Source organism: Talaromyces atroroseus (assembly GCF_001907595.1).
Source record: "Talaromyces atroroseus strain IBT 11181 chromosome Unknown scaffold_0, whole genome shotgun sequence".
Lineage (NCBI taxonomy): Eukaryota > Fungi > Ascomycota > Eurotiomycetes > Eurotiales > Trichocomaceae > Talaromyces > Talaromyces atroroseus.
In genome coordinates this window covers 1729087-1744723 of record NW_017971432.1, presented here as the reverse complement: position 1 = coordinate 1744723, position 15637 = coordinate 1729087, and the positions used below count along the sequence as shown (strand labels likewise).

The 15637-nt window shown below is 45.7% G+C and overlaps 3 protein-coding genes across 3 annotated transcripts, besides 1 other annotated feature; all 3 read right to left on the bottom strand.

Annotated features, from left to right (window-relative positions):
- The first annotated feature begins 6504 nt into the window (after positions 1–6504).
- Positions 6505–6895: a repeat region (Identified by RepeatMasker using a combination of RepBase library and repeat library created with RepeatScout).
- A 2308-nt stretch (positions 6896–9203) lies between these two features.
- On the bottom strand, positions 9204–10246 carry UA08_00620 (hypothetical protein; the record flags this gene model as incomplete). Its single annotated transcript, XM_020260447.1, has 3 exons — positions 9204–9361; positions 9420–9897; positions 9956–10246. The coding sequence occupies 3 exons, from the start codon at positions 10244–10246 to the stop codon at positions 9204–9206; spliced, it is 927 nt and encodes a 308-aa protein (XP_020124217.1).
- Positions 10247–11424: 1178 nt separating this feature from the next.
- Positions 11425–12806, bottom strand: UA08_00619 (hypothetical protein; the record flags this gene model as incomplete). The annotated part of the gene is made up of 3 exons (XM_020260445.1): positions 11425–11487; positions 11535–11964; positions 12628–12806. The coding sequence occupies 3 exons, from the start codon at positions 12804–12806 to the stop codon at positions 11425–11427; spliced, it is 672 nt and encodes a 223-aa protein (XP_020124036.1).
- A 416-nt stretch (positions 12807–13222) lies between these two features.
- On the bottom strand, positions 13223–15508 carry UA08_00618 (hypothetical protein; the record flags this gene model as incomplete). The annotated part of the gene is made up of 3 exons (XM_020260444.1): positions 13223–14461; positions 14511–14990; positions 15125–15508. The coding sequence occupies 3 exons, from the start codon at positions 15506–15508 to the stop codon at positions 13223–13225; spliced, it is 2103 nt and encodes a 700-aa protein (XP_020124035.1).
- Between the last annotated feature and the right edge of the window lie 129 nt (positions 15509–15637).

Here is a 15637-nt window from a genome sequence, read left to right as displayed (position 1 = left end):
GTGGGTGGGGGTTTAGACCAGATAGAGTAGGCTGTACAAAGTACGTAGTACTCTGAATATATTATTTACTAGTACACCCAAGGAACAAGTGCTACGTAGTGAATGCTACATAATTTAACTGTTTTGGAATTCTTGGTGCGAGCAGGTACCTGGGTAGCTCCGCCATGCACGTTCCGCGGAGCAAATTACCGACTCGACGGGAGAGGCAAGGAAGAGAATTCTCGAAGTCGAAGACAAGAATAGTTGCTTTCGACGGGGAAGGGGGGGGAATTACCGTGGTGGGGACGCTGATCCGGAGAACTCAGAGACTCAAGAAGTATATCTGGAATGTAAGGCGTTTACCCCCTAACATTCTTTATGAATAGATTATATTTTTTGCTATTATGGTTATCTTATTTGATAGGATGTGGGGGAAAAAGAACTAATAATAAAATAATAACAATAAGCATTGAGTGTAGTACAGCATGGCTGATTGGCTAGCCAAGTGGCTAGCAGAATGCAGGATGAGTAAGCGAGTACCTACGTAGATCAGACAAAGATATCATTCTATTCGCTCAATTGCATATTATGACCCCAGTAGTAAGCGGGCACCCAAAAGAGAAATAAAGAATACACACGGAGTTTTAAGGGAAAAGGAAAAGAAAAGAGAACTCACAGAACAGAGCAAGAGCTGAGGTTGAATCCTCATAAGCTAGACGCCTACGAGAGCAGTGATTGGAGGATCTTCAACTCAGCTTCTGCAGGCTGCCAAGCCATCTGGTACGCCTTGAAATTTGAGAAACAGTCTCTAAAATTAAATTGCAGAGCCAATGCTGCATCAATTTACGTACACTGGATTAGTGAACGTGCATATGCTATATACGTGTATTCGTATATTCATTTTGTAGCCATATGACATGGGAGGATACAACAATAGCACCCAAGTTATATTATATTAATATTAATTCATCTTATGATTTGGCAGATTGAGCTCAGCTTAGACTGCGGCAATTTATTCCATCTGCACCAATAGATTCGAGTGCGTCTGATTGCGTATACACTAACGAGGGAGATCATAAAGTCAAAAACAGTCACCTAGTTCTACCTTGTTATGAACTTTACATTCTACATTAACCTTGTAGACGGTGACATAGTTACATATCCCAACAACCTTTTGACTCTTCCGCTGTTTCAGCATTCGCGGGTGGGCTCAGCGCCGCGCAGTGATTGACTGCAGGTAAGATTCTAGGCTGTGAAGGTGGCTGGCGGCGCTAAGCCGGAAGCAGAATGATTCGATGCATTGCATCAGTTAGTATGAGGATAGCTGATATTTAAAAATGATAAGGCCTTGCTACCTCCGTACTAACTGCTTTGGATCGATTTATTATTTCTTGGCCATCCACTCCATTGAGGTTGAAGATTTGTGGAGTCAGGTATCTGGGACTAATGGAGCCGTTAGACCATCTATTTACTCCGGAGTCGGATACATAAACCGCAAGGTCCTTTTGTTGGACCTTTTCTCTTTTGTATTTGTATAGTAAGTCCATGAGGAATGGCATCGTATGATCTCCGTGTCGAGAGAATCCAAGCACTAGACATCTACACCAGCAAGGATAGTCGCTGTTGATGTCAACACAAACAAAGAACAAGGGCAAGGATCGAAATCCTCCATGCACTTTATACCCTATTTCGGGACTAGTATGGAAGTCGAGGTGGAACATGCGCAGAAGCTTGATCTACTCGTCAGGCTAGGAGAGTCTGGAGGCCGCACTAAAGCTGCCATGGTTCAGACTTACGTGATGCTGCAACGCTGATTGGACCGCTTACATTTGATAGCAGGGGTAATAATCCTTCTTCCCACCCGAGACTTGGAATGCGACACCAGAAACGTCTTGGCTAATGGACGTGCTCGGAGTCTGAAGAAATTTGTCACGTTATACGGCATATAGTTACTACATACTATACTCAATATCTTCTGTACGAGATCATGAATGTAGCAGGTTGGTTGTTCGCGTGTGGCAAGTTGCTTTGCACCTAGGAAGTGTTTCATATCGTGGCATGCCGTTCCAATCGTGGTGTAGATCCCAATCGCTACTACGTATCAATTATTTCGTACGAAATACGTACAATATACTACATGGTACTCCGTACTCCGTACTATATCATCTATGCCTATCGAAATCTTAGAAAATGAGCACTGGGTTAAATGAGAGGCACAGAAAGAAGACATCTTTCTGGTCCTTCTTCCGACAGCGAAGGTATCAGATCCTAGGAAGGTCCATTATAGATCAATTCTCCATTGATTTCGGATATAGACACAGAAAACGTGCCTTCGCGAGTCATGGTAAGCATCCACTGACATCATATTGGGACTAGGCGAGGGAATAGCCGTTGATCGTATTCTGACCTGCAGATTTTGTCGCCATCAGGCGAATACGTTTGGCTGTTTTTACTTGATGCCATGCCGGGATTACTAAGAGATAGTAAGGATATATAATTCCCGATGCTGCCAAGTACTGTATCCAGGTCATCGGTTTAAAGCCAAATACTACATTCTACGCTCTATCATGTTTGAGGTTGCTTTCAAGCCTTAAGGCTCAAGAATGCACTTGCTGGATTCGACACTGCTATCAAGAAAAGAGAGAGTACTTGTGTCCACGTTGCAATCAGCGTTGCATCAAAGAGTCGCCAGTCAATAGTTGGGAAGTTTACTAATTTAGCAAATGGCATGCCAAGACAAATTATCCAATATAGTCAAGCGGATGTTAAGCGGCCAAACTGGCCAATCACATCTGGTTCTTTAGATTGAACTCCAGGCACGGAAGCCGTGATTGGCCAGCTCGTAGTTAAGCGTTGGGGATCCGCAACTACTATCCACCGGAACGATCTCAAGTCTCGACAGAGTGTATTTCGCACGGATCCCGCGGTACGCATGGCATTATTATTTCTCTACCTTACTAGTAGCCACTAGATACGCTCGAGGATAAAGTGCTGCCACGGACCTTTCGGCGTGAAGCGCCTTCTCTGGTCATCTTTGCTACTTGGTGAACACGATATGCAATTGATTGGTATTCGGTTAGCGAATGGCGTCCTCCATGACTCGCAACATTGATCGGCTCTAAAGCTCACAAGGTTGCTATGGGAAATCGCCAAACCTAATAGGATAGTACACTATTAGGCTGTCAATCGTTAAACCTAAATCGAACAGAGATAACGTAATGTCGACATCTGACGACTGGCTTCTACTGAGCTTGGATCTCGCCACCTTACACAGTGCATACTACTTGCGTGCGGCCAATTTTATGCTAATTCGAATCCATTGCACAGTAGTGAGTGATGACGATAACAGCATGATCATCCCAGTCAGCACCGTATATCCTCGCTTTCTCGCAGATCGCCGGCATACAGAATCTGGAGAGCAGGCTCGTTATCAATTTATGCTCGCCACGAACTCCGTAGTACGGAGTAGTAATTACTGATAAATTACCATGCTATTCCAAAAATCGCGAATGCTACGCAATACGTAGGCGGAACTTACTTGACTAGTGAAAACGTATCTTTCCACAGACAAATGCAGTTACGAGCAGACAAATGATGCACCATTTACCATGAGCGCCAACTGGAACACCAGGACGACTTTTTGTATCGGGGACTTGCTTTCCTACGGACTTCGCACGGAGTAATCACACTTAGATCGTGCTGTTTCTTTTTCTGCCGCTGAACTAGCAGGAGAGGGACGGATGAGCAATCGATAAGGAAAAAAAATACCCCGTCATTACTCATTACGCCATTCCCGCATGTGGCTTGCAGGGGTTCGCTGGCCTTATATAGTCTGTCTTCTGATTGGCTGCAGTCTGCTTTAACCGCCAGGGCTTGGAACTAGTGGATACTATTACGCATCGTGACAATACTAGCGGAATTACGAATACGTGGACTAGCTGTGACGATTGTATGGGGTGGTCCCAATTATGGGATTTCCGTAGTTTCGTTATAGCGTCTGCGTAGAGCGTAAACGAGCTTCGACGGTTCGGTTCGTGTTAACTTGATTTCTTTTTGTTTCGTTCAGTCGTTTTTGATATGCACGTTTCTGCATGAAGTACTACTACTCCGTGATGCGTCTCTGCAGTATTGATGGAAAAGAGAAACATTAGCAGTCTGTGGCTTGCAGTAGGTGCCTTCACGTGGCTTTAGATTGTGTCATAGCAATGGAATATGTTATATGAACTGACTACTTTGGTTGGCACTACATACGCAGCAGCCACCGGCGGCTACTTAGACAAATGGCAAAGAGTCTGCTTTCTTCATTGGATGACGGCGTATGTGCCGTTAACTGACTCTTGACGGCGCTTGCGTGTGTGTGTACAAAAGAAATGTTGAGAGCATAGTTACGCGGGCGTCATTGGCCGAAGCATATCCTAGCTAAGGTACGTGTATTGAGGCAATTGGAGCAACCACGAGATGGAATCCCTGGCCAGAATGCAGTCACCATCACAGCCCAGTCAGATCCATCATGTAACTGCTATGCCGTCTTCACTTTTGCCGAAAGCAAGTCTGATGTTTGATAGTATACCGTTATAGGCAAGTCCACAAATGCAGACTTTCAGAGCAAAACCCTCAAGCCGAAGGAACCGCGCCGATGTTACCCTGAACTACGTACATCCACGTCCAAACTACTGAAGTTCGGTCATCAAGTAGGCAGAGTATAATATGTAATTCTTCATGAACAACATTTGAGACGAGCTAGCAGGGTGCATGCGCTATTCAGACCAGCATTGGATTCATAAGCAAAGATATAACTTCATTTGGAAAATGTATTGCGTAGTCTGATGCATAGTGTAACTACAGTCTAACTGCTTACTCTACTACGTACGTGCTTGCTGACTAGGCTTTGAACTTATAAATTGATTAGTCAAGTTATCGTAATATAACGAATGGAAGTGTGGTAGGAATGGGTAATTTGCTATTGGTACTTGAAAACTGAACAGACAGCACGTACGTAAATACGCTCGGACCCTTGTATCCAAGTCGACGCTCAAACCAACGTGTTTGTCATTATTTGCATTGCATATACGCAGGGACGAGCTGGAATGGCGAAATACCATGCACGTTTTAGACTTCCAGTGACAAGCTGTATCAGCCAAATTAGTCGAATTATGCGTCATTAACCTGACTAGTCATGATTTGTCCACTTTACGTAAGATAGCTCCCCAGCGGCTAACTTGACAGGGATCGCCCTTAGTACATTCTTGTTGTCTATTTTTAGATGAAACAACGTTCGTTCAGCGATGACTTTGTGCATTTATCCCGAGACACAGAGCACAGCATAGCATGGTGACACAGGCAGATGGCTGAAGATTAAGATGGCTACCACGGAGAATTGCTAGATTACTCGATGATAACATACCATCATACGAAAATGAGCATAGACGTAGTATAACATTAGTTATTCAGACCCTTGCTGATCAGGATCTTCTGGTAGACTAAGCCTAAAATAGCCACTCAAGTCGATTCGCAACGGTTCGCCTGTCGATTCTGGATTGGGCTGGCAGACAGCCAACCAACGATCTCTGAAGAAGCACAAGATTTTGCTGCTGGCCACGTGTCTCAATGACTAGGCAAGGTAGCATAGGCAAACGTGGTGGTATGCATGTTTTCGCGTGGAGGTGGATACGCCGGCTCATAGAATTTGTATATGCCGAGATCACTCCGGCATAGCATGAATAGCTAGGAGGAGTTGTGTCGTACGTAACTGACATTACCGATTAGTTAGTTAACTTAACTAAAGTAGCTGACAAGAAGAAGATCGCTGATGTTGTTTTGATTATTGATCGGCGCCGCGGCAGCAGTGGAACGAAGTGCGTTGGAATTTGAGTCGGCGAATTAAACCGAGTAAGCATGTATGCATAGTCAGCCACGCGCACATTACCCCTGTCGCTATTGGGCGCCACTATCTCCCCGACTCCGCTGTACGAATTCCGGCGGGCGGCCCTTAACTTTGATCCCCACCCACACCCTCTCCTCTTTTCTTTGGCGATACGATGCTCCACATCGGCCCGCTGATAATGTATGTGTGTGTATGTGATCTTCGATGTTGATCGGGCGTTACTGCTGTTTGTGGAAGTCTTCCAGAACAATAGATGGCCATGTGATGTGCTGCATCATGCATATACCAATACGGAGTAGTATACCGCTGTCGTTCGCGGAGTAATTCTTCTTGGTTCATGATTCATCTACGTTCGACGATCTTGGTGGTTAATGTCTTATTAAATATTTATTATGCAATCAGGTAGGCAAGTTGCGTAAGTAGTCTACAGATTTGCCTGACGAATCATTCGCAGTCGAGAGCTATTTTTCAATTGATTTCGTTCCTTTACTGGCGGGAAGGATTTTTGGTTGCATTTGCTAGATCTTGGCCATTGTCTTATCGAGTCATGATACGTACTTGCGTATTTACATGCAGACAGACCGAGCCAGCTGGGCACTCCACGCCATGAATGATCCAACCTGGTTTAACTAGCCCATAATGTATTTCCCTAGTAAACTGGCCACCCGCAATCTCCAAAATAACATTTTTCACCCCCCTAGAAATCCCACAATTTTATATATAAACTATATCTATAAATTGAATATATATTATAATATATATAAAAGAACATATTTCTAGCTTTAAAAGGGTTTAAAAATATTAAGAACCCTTCTGTACTGAAAAATACCATAATTACTAGTGTAGTTTCTTATTTCTAAAAATTGACTTGATAGATTCTACTAAAAATCTAATATATAGAATAAATTTATATAAATATTATATATAATCTTTTTGAAGTACTATTTATATATAAATTTGTGGAATTTACGGGTGATTCAAAATGGCTATTTGTATGGTGATTACGGGTGGCCGGTTTACTACGGAAATACGTTATCTTTGAACACGGAGTATGTACTCAGTGCTCCGTACCGCCCCTTTGGCATGCCCATTTTTCTTAACTATCACAAACGCGCGCATTTCTGCACGTGAAGTAGCTAGCGGCTGGTGATCCTCGCCACATTGCTTCTTTTGTACGTGATCGTCAGGTCTTCGTTACATTCGACGATTCTGCGCAGAATATTCTGCCCAATTGCTTCGACAATCAGCGCACTAGGAACCTTGGAAGACATTCCAGAATAATTCTAGGTTACTTTTCTGTTTCTTTGTATTTTTTCACAATTCCCGCATTGTACAGAATATTATGTGTATTCTGTATCAGGTAAATATAATCTACATCCACCAATCTATAACTATTCTGTAACCACAATACTGTATTCGTCATCGATATCACAAAAAAATATTATTTTGACTCCTTGCATGTCACCCTCCAACCTAGAAGGCTTCCTTCGAGCTTCTAGCTGAAGTTTAGGCATGATATACGCACTTTTCTGTACGGGGTATCGTGCTGTTGGATGATAAGCTACACAGAGCCATTGACTTTCTGGCGATCCGACCACGTTGGCCCAGACTAGTGAGATTAGACCGCATACGTTTTACTAGTCATCGACTGTGTTGGTAGTACGTGAACTCGGTGTGCTGATTTGATTGTAATAGTATCGCTCAAGTCATCCGTGATCTGGTAAAGCACATGTACCCGCTTGCTGATCGTAATTATTTTCTTGATGGTACTAGGCTACTAGCCCTAGGGCTTTAGTGAAATCCTCAGTTGCATGCATGCACCATGCATTATTGTCAGCAAGCTGAATGAAGCTACCAACACCCGGTCTGAGTTCTAACTCTATTCAGCTGATTTACCGAAAATTTTAAACAGATGGACACTGGGATTATAGCTTAGGATTGCCATGCTAGCGACATGTGGTTGTTGGAGTGTCAGCTCAAAATATATCAAAGTAGACGAAGACAACCAGAGTAACGCATAGCACACAGGGTACATGCGCGCGTTATCTTTTAATTAATACCATGTTGAACTTACGAAGGAATGATCAACTGCCTAGTTATTTTTTGTAACCCACTAATTAGATACTAGCAGGTAGGGGTGGTAAATTTGACCTACGCACGTAAATAATGGCTAATCAAGTTGATCACTTCGGGCATGCTGACCAGAGAAAACGAAACAATTACTAACAAATTTCTCATGTCGGCATTGATGACTCTTTGATGTCCTTCTCACATAACTAGACATCCCTCGAATGATACTTGTCATCCATATACATTAATAATTATGCATATTAATGCGTCATCATATAGCACACTATACATCTTATGTGCATCCTTTGAGAATACATGACGCCGATGATTTGCATTGCAAAAGTGTTGCCCACAGTATCATTTGCGCTTGAAACGATAATGCAATCTATGTGTACCAATGCTGCATAAGGTTACATTGGACTTGGGGAGCGCTTCATGGATCATTTGTTGGACCTCGAAGAGTGTGTATGTGATTTCAATTATAGTCTGTTGTAGGCAGCCACGCAAGAATCGGTCTTCTGATGTATACACGAGCAGTGGTTTTGACTTGAATTACTTTGAATCTCTTGCCCCTTCAACCATCAAGTTAATTGTGTGGTTGCTATTCAATATCATCTTCGGTTGTTTTGTACATTTTTTCTAGAGTTGTGGTACAATTATGATACCCTTCTCGGAACCAGGAGGCCAATGTCTGTATGTTCGATGAAAGTCATCCTGGGGTGTACCTAGGCGCCTGAGTAATGAGCAAATTGGCTTTCTATATCAACGATATATACCTAATTAGCCAAACTAGCGCAAAGAGAGGGAAAGGCAGGCAAACCAAACATGAACATCGTTCTGCTATGCAAGGACATGCTGAACTCAATTGACTTCTTGACAGCTTAGCAGCAAACTTGGGCCGCGAGACGGTCTGTACAGCCACTTTTATAAGAAAAATGATATCATCGTAGGGCTAGACTGCTGACATCACCAACAGCTTCATTGTTTAAGCCTCCTGAGATAGAATTATGTATAGCCACCCAGGTGCCTTAGCTCCATCTTCAAACGAAACAACAGCCATTCGACGATTGCTTTGGTTACAAACATAAAGATACCACATGACATAATATAGACATAAAAAAAGAAAAGGAAATGATCCTTCACTCTTCAGATATTCTTACCATGAATTCATCAAGGTAGGATAAGTACTTGTCCTATGGGACTTCTCCTCTCTAGAGACGAAAATATTATTGGTAGTCGACACATTGACACAACTCAAGTGTTGATTCACCTAAGCGGACTTTTCTTCCTTGTCAACAGGAGCGGTAACAGTAGCGGCGCTGGATTCGATATCCTCCGAGCTGACAGTCCCCTTCTTGCCGACGAGACCTTTGATGGCGCCCACCGAGAGGTTCTCGTCAAGTGCATACATGTACCAGTAGTATGTCCCTATATGGCTCAATCAGTGTTCCTGCAATTCAACTTCGAAATGACATGGGGGACGCACCGCAAAACAATCCTCCTCCAATGATATTACCAATTAGGGCCGGAATGATACCCTTCCAGATATACAAACCGACCGAAATACCGGGAGCATTCAACCAGATAGCCATCGGAATAAAGGTCATGTTCGCCACAACATGATCGAATCCTAGAGACACGAAGGCGAAAATGGGCATCCAGATGCCGATAACCTTGCTAGCGAGGTCGCGGCCTTGAATACCAAAGAAGCATGCTAGACAGACGAGCCAGTTGCAGCCAATTCCACGCAGAAATATCATCTGCCATTCTGGAGTGACCTGCTTCTTAGTCGCGAAGTTGATGACCTCGGTACTGTAAGGGGCAGCAGAGAGGATATCGCCATATCCGAGGATGATGGATACCATGAACAGCGACCCAGCCAAGTTGCCTAGAAAGGTGAGGACCCAGTGAGTCAACATTTTGTACCATGAAAGACGGCGCTGGAGAACCGCCAAGGTGGTGAACTAATCAAATACTTTTAGTAGAAGGACCACGACACCGAGAGCAAGAATTGGAACCAACCATGAAAGAGCCAGTACACAGATCAGCGCCGGTCAAGATGATCATGCACAAACCATAAGGGAAGACCAAGGCGCCAATAGTACGGATCAGACCGGGAGCATTTTCTTGCCACCAGGGCGCAGTGTTTGTGCTGAGCACGGTAGCACAGGCAAACGCGAGCATGCAACCAGCAGAAACACCGCTGAAGAAGACTTTGTCCAGGCGCATATTTCCCTTGCGTGCACCCGTGGCAGTGATCATCTCCACCACCTCGACGGGCGTGAGGGCGTTCACACTAAAGCTTGATGCCATTTTGATTCTTCCTTCGACCTTGGTTTTGGTTGACTAGAGAGGGAAAGAAAACAACAAACGTCTTCGGAGGCCGTATTTTGCCAACGAAACAAAGCCAAGGGCCAAGGCTTGGGGTCGGAAATTAATGTGACTGAATGCAAGGGGGCTTGAGTGCCTTTTATCTTCAGATGGAGAGATACAAGCTACCCCGTTCCCTCTTTGACCAGGCTTGTTCATCTCGTCGAAGATTTTGATCCAGAAGACAAGATAGCCAATCGTTTTGGAACAGATCTTCAGGACCAATTCAGCCCGAAATGATACAATTGCATTTCTAAGCTACTAGATATCAATAGTACTGGCCAATCCCGGGCCATCGTTTCCGGATTAGTCCTCCATCATCCAAATCCAGATCCAAATCCAAATATTGGGAAAAGAGGAGGCATTTGAATTTGATATGCTCCGATCGAAGATGGCGATCAAGTTTGCACGGGCCGGCAACCCTAAATACTAGTAAGTAAACCTAAAAGTCGGCCCAATTAGGGCTCTTTCTTCAGCCTCTATTTCCGTTATCTTTTTGACTGCTTGCCAAGTCTTCGTGCATCTCCGCGCGATACGAAGACGCTGTTCGGTCCGGCCAGTCAGGCTGCGCGGAGGACGGGTTTTGCTCTCGTAAACACCCAAGCAGCATTCTAGATAGATAGACAGCCTGGGCCGATCCATGTATGTTTCCCCGAGCATGAGATCTGGAGAATGGTCGCTGATAAGACTTCCTTCTGCCAATCGATGACTCCCTCCCTTTGCAGACTATTGTTTCTGCATCGATATAGTGTACTCCGGGGATTGTAGCATCTCTGCCCCTTTGCTATATGAGACCAATGTAATATCGACTTCGGAGTTTGTACATGTACCAGATAGCGGGAAAAGAAAAGAAAAGAAAAGAATGGAAAAGAAAGCTAGGATTACCTACGATGTCAGCAAGGAAGTCTGGAGTAGTAAACAAAAACAATCGAGGTAGTAAATAAGATCCTATAAGTGATCCATACCTAGGTAGAAAGCAAGCAACCGCTGAGGAAAGTCATACAAACGACTGAGTGTTCGTAGTTTTGGTTTGTAACAGTCGTAGCTACGTATAAACAGTCTCCGGCTTAGGATGGCATTGGCCAGGTAATACACAAACATTAGAGACATGATGCGACGTTTCATGCGTGCTTTGCCGGGATAACATATGAAACTCGGTTTATGCCAGTTCCTGCTCCAAATCCCTACGACTGGGAACAACTCTCCAACACCAACCACACCAGCTCCTTACCTGACCGGTTTCTTCGCGCCGCAGGTACTTGCCAGTCTCACGCTCATCCTCGTACTCTTCCACACAAGCCCCTACTATGACTCTCTTTTTGACCTTTTGCTTAACAACCCCGCCGATGCCGACTATCTCCTGTCGCAGATACCCCGGCTCATCATCATGCTGATGGCCATCGCTTCTTTCCCCGACAGCAATGCCATGCAATGCCGTGTGGCCATCTGTACGATCACCAAGATGACGATGATGATTATGGTGATGCGGAATGGTGATTTCTGATTCGTCCACCTCGCGATCTACTTCTAATTCAATCGCCTGAGCGGCAAGACAATTCTCTCCTTTCCCGCACTTCACACCCTGGCATCCTTCGCCGATTCCAGTCCCCAAGCCTGCGCCGAGGTACGCGCCATATCGGGTACGCCACGTCCAAACTCGTCTATACACGGTGTCGTTATTGCGCAACGAGTGGCCACAAGCCTGGCACAGCCAGATTGTATCTTCACATCGGCATGGAGTACGTGCGAAGGCGGAGTAAGTAAATGCTCGGGCACAAGAGGGAGTCGGCGGTCCTCTTTCTGGAGAAAGATGGTAAACATAGGGTGCAGCACAACACGAGGCACACAGGCGACGCAAGCGATTCTTCAGCATTGCGGCACTGGGGGGTTTGATCGTACAATTCTGTTCCCCCCTCCCCGACTCAGTTCAGCATAGGCATTTCAGTAAAGAAAATATTTTTCTCCGGACCTTACTGACCCGACATATCACCGTTGAACATTTCCGACACTCCCCCACCATGTCTCGAGCACATTTCCCGAGTTTACCGCTTGTAAGCCTGCCGACTTGATGACTATTCTGATCTCCATTGTCTTCGACACTTTCGTTCTTACAGCGTAGAGTCCGTTTGACCAGCTGGCTGCAAAACGGCATCAAATTGGCTCTATGCTGACGGCAGGTCCTCGACAAGGCGTCAAGACTATTCAGGTCTAGATATCGCGCGATTTCCGTAACCACCCTGTAGTCACCAGCCACACATTAGCACTGTGTACGGACGCGAGAAAAATGGTAGCAAAAGTGTAGCAAAGGTGACACTGGGTCGTACGGGTAACAGCCCAAACAGCGACTAAATGCGTTTATGTTCGGATTATCGAAGGCCAGCCCAGGCCCGGGCTTTGTGTAAAATGCCTTCACAGCCACGACATCTGTCTTGTTGTAGGAGTGTAGGATCGGATGTCGCGCGTCATCGGACGAATGCTGGTCGTAGTCGACAAAGACCACCATGCTGTCCCAAGGACGGTCTATCCACGCTGGATAGTTCAATCATATGAGCCCGGTGGCTTATGCGCGTTATATACCATTCGTAGTTCCTCGGTTTCACGTTGTTAAAGTCCGGAAGACGCGATCCCGCATTCAGCGTTCTGTATAGAGAAGGTGGGGCAGTGAGTCAGTACTACTGTGTATACCATAGGTACATCATACTCAAGCACCAACAGAAAAAGAAATGGCATTTGCTAGTGACACGAGCTTGCGTAGCTCAAATTAGTGACCTAGGCTGGTTTGTCTAGATTTATACACAAGCACCTACGGGCAAATACCAATGCTGCTAGCGATACAGTCATCTACCATGATCTAAATATACATAAATATCCTGTTGTTAGTATAATAAAATCAATGCCATAGTTCTATCTTGTACTTACTCAGAACCCTAGCCAATTAGGCTGTCCTAGGAACGCAGTCCAGTCCAATTGATCCGTATGACCATCTAGAGGAGCTTGTTGGAACATAACAGGATAGATTTCGGGTCGCATAGCAGCAAAACTATTCTGTACTCTATTGCGATACAGCAGACTCAGATCAGGGAAGTTTGCTGGCATCGGCATTGGAGGATTATCGGCCGCTATGTCCATATCGCTGTTGGTGTAGTCGGTGCTATCGTCCGGTGCATGCTTGGGGCCCCCTGATAGTGTGCGTCGGATATATGTGACAATTCTAGGTGGCGTCGAGGTCACACCGGATAGCTTGGAGGCTTCTTCGCAAGCCTCCCATGCTTGAAGGATAACTCTTGCGTAGATCTCATAAATTGGACCGATATCTGTACTCTGAGATTCAAACCAAGCGTCGTAGCTGTCGCTCAGAACCTCCCAGGCCAGAGAGACTTGCTTGGAAGCAGGTCGCATCCTCAAGTCTTGGGCAATTTGAAGATACGCTGGGAATGGGAAATAGAGACGATTTATCCAACGGAATCCTTTAGTGATAGGAGAAGTCATGATCTTCGTATCACTTTCAAGCATCCTGAGAGCAAGGGATGTGGCCGAGTCACGCTGCGCATCTGTCTGACTCACGGATGAGTTGTAGTATTTCACATGGTGCTCGAAGAGACGGGATTTAGCAATATATGCTCGCATTGTCCATATCGTCATGTAATGGAGTGGGTTCTCAGGATCGCAGAATTTGAGATACCGATTCTCAATTATCCTCTCCAACTGGTCCATCTCACCACCTTCTGAAGCAGAACCATTCTGGGAAATACTCGCCAGTGATTTCAAAGCTGGATTGGTAAAATTGAGATGCGCGAGAGTGTGACGAATATATTCACCGAGCTCGCTACGTAACACTGCAAAAAGTGCTTCCGTAGATACGCCTTGAATGGCAGGAGGCTCTTTCATATCTGGCCGAAGGTCGGAATCATTCACGTTGAGAGGAACCTTGCAGTCCCACGTGGGATCTAATGTTGTGATATGGGAGGTGGTTATCTCGCTAAGGCGATAGTCAAAAAGTACGAGCGACCACCACAGCCTTCGACGCATTTCTGCCTCAATGACAGGATGTTTCGCTAAAGCCGACTCGTTTTGAATACCCATGCGCTGCGCGGTTCGAATAGCAACACCGAGCATGGAGTACAAAGACTGAGGAACCGTATTGGGAACAACGGAGAGCTGAAGCTGTTGGTAAGAGACGCAACAGAAAGAGCTTGGACAGACTCACGAGGTAAAAGTATAACGCAGTCAAACATTCACGATCGCTGGACCGTAAGAACCCACAATTATATAGCGCTTGCTGGCAGCCGAACTGATACCTCGCCAGGAGCTCTTCCTTTGAAGACCCAAACATAGACTGACAGTCTTCGGTATTAAGACTCGTAATGGACATGCAATATATGCTAAACATGAGCGCCTCCAGGGTGTGGTTAATGCCTGCCAGATTGCTGACGGCTTCTATAATGCGTGCTTGCAAAGTAGGAGTGTGGGTGACCTTGAGCAGCGGGTTTACATTGTCCAAGTACACCTGCCAAAGCCTGAATATCTGGACTGGATCGGGATGCAATGTGGAAAGCTCGACAGTCGTGTCGCGTGTGCCAAACAGAAGGTTGTCGTCCTTTGGAACAGTATGGTCCCATGCTGTCTTGACCGCTGCCTCACGCACTTCATCGTGTGAAGAATCGCTGTCGTTTTCAGGGTCACGAAACTGTTGCTCGGGTCAGTAAAAGTTGGTTCGATGGCAGTGCGGTCGTACTCCTCGGCTAATGGTGTGCCAGACACTCCTAGAAAAAAATAAAACCAATTAGCCGGTTTCAACTGGCTCGTTACACCGCGGCATACTTGGCTTCGTTGTTTGTACCTTCTTTCGTTGCGCTTGAGGGTTGGCTGTGGCACCGCCGTTTCCGCATCATGTGCCTCCGAATCGTAGTCACTCCTCGCATCATTGCTTTTGATATCGCCAGGTGAGTCCTTGTGCAGTGGCTCAAATGAGATACTATTCTGGCGCAGCAGGTCCTCGTACATGCGCAGACGGTCGAGCAGCTCTCGCTCGGGGAATCTGCGTCTTCGGCGGCGTCTAGAGAGGGTTGCCGGCACACACTGCGCGCGGGATCTGACGCAATTCGCGCAAGGGAAGCTGCGGTCGCACTTCACCTTGCGCTGCTGACATAGCACGCATGCGAGCACGCGCGGTGGTTTTGAGGTGACGGCGGACGAAGAAGACATTAGGTAGGTAGTTGGTGATGGCTCGGCAAAGTTGCGGACGGGCCGAAGTTCTTCTCTGTAACTTACATACATCATCGCCGGTCTTGGCACTCAGCGTCTTTAGAGTCCCGACTCCTTGGCCTTACAGTT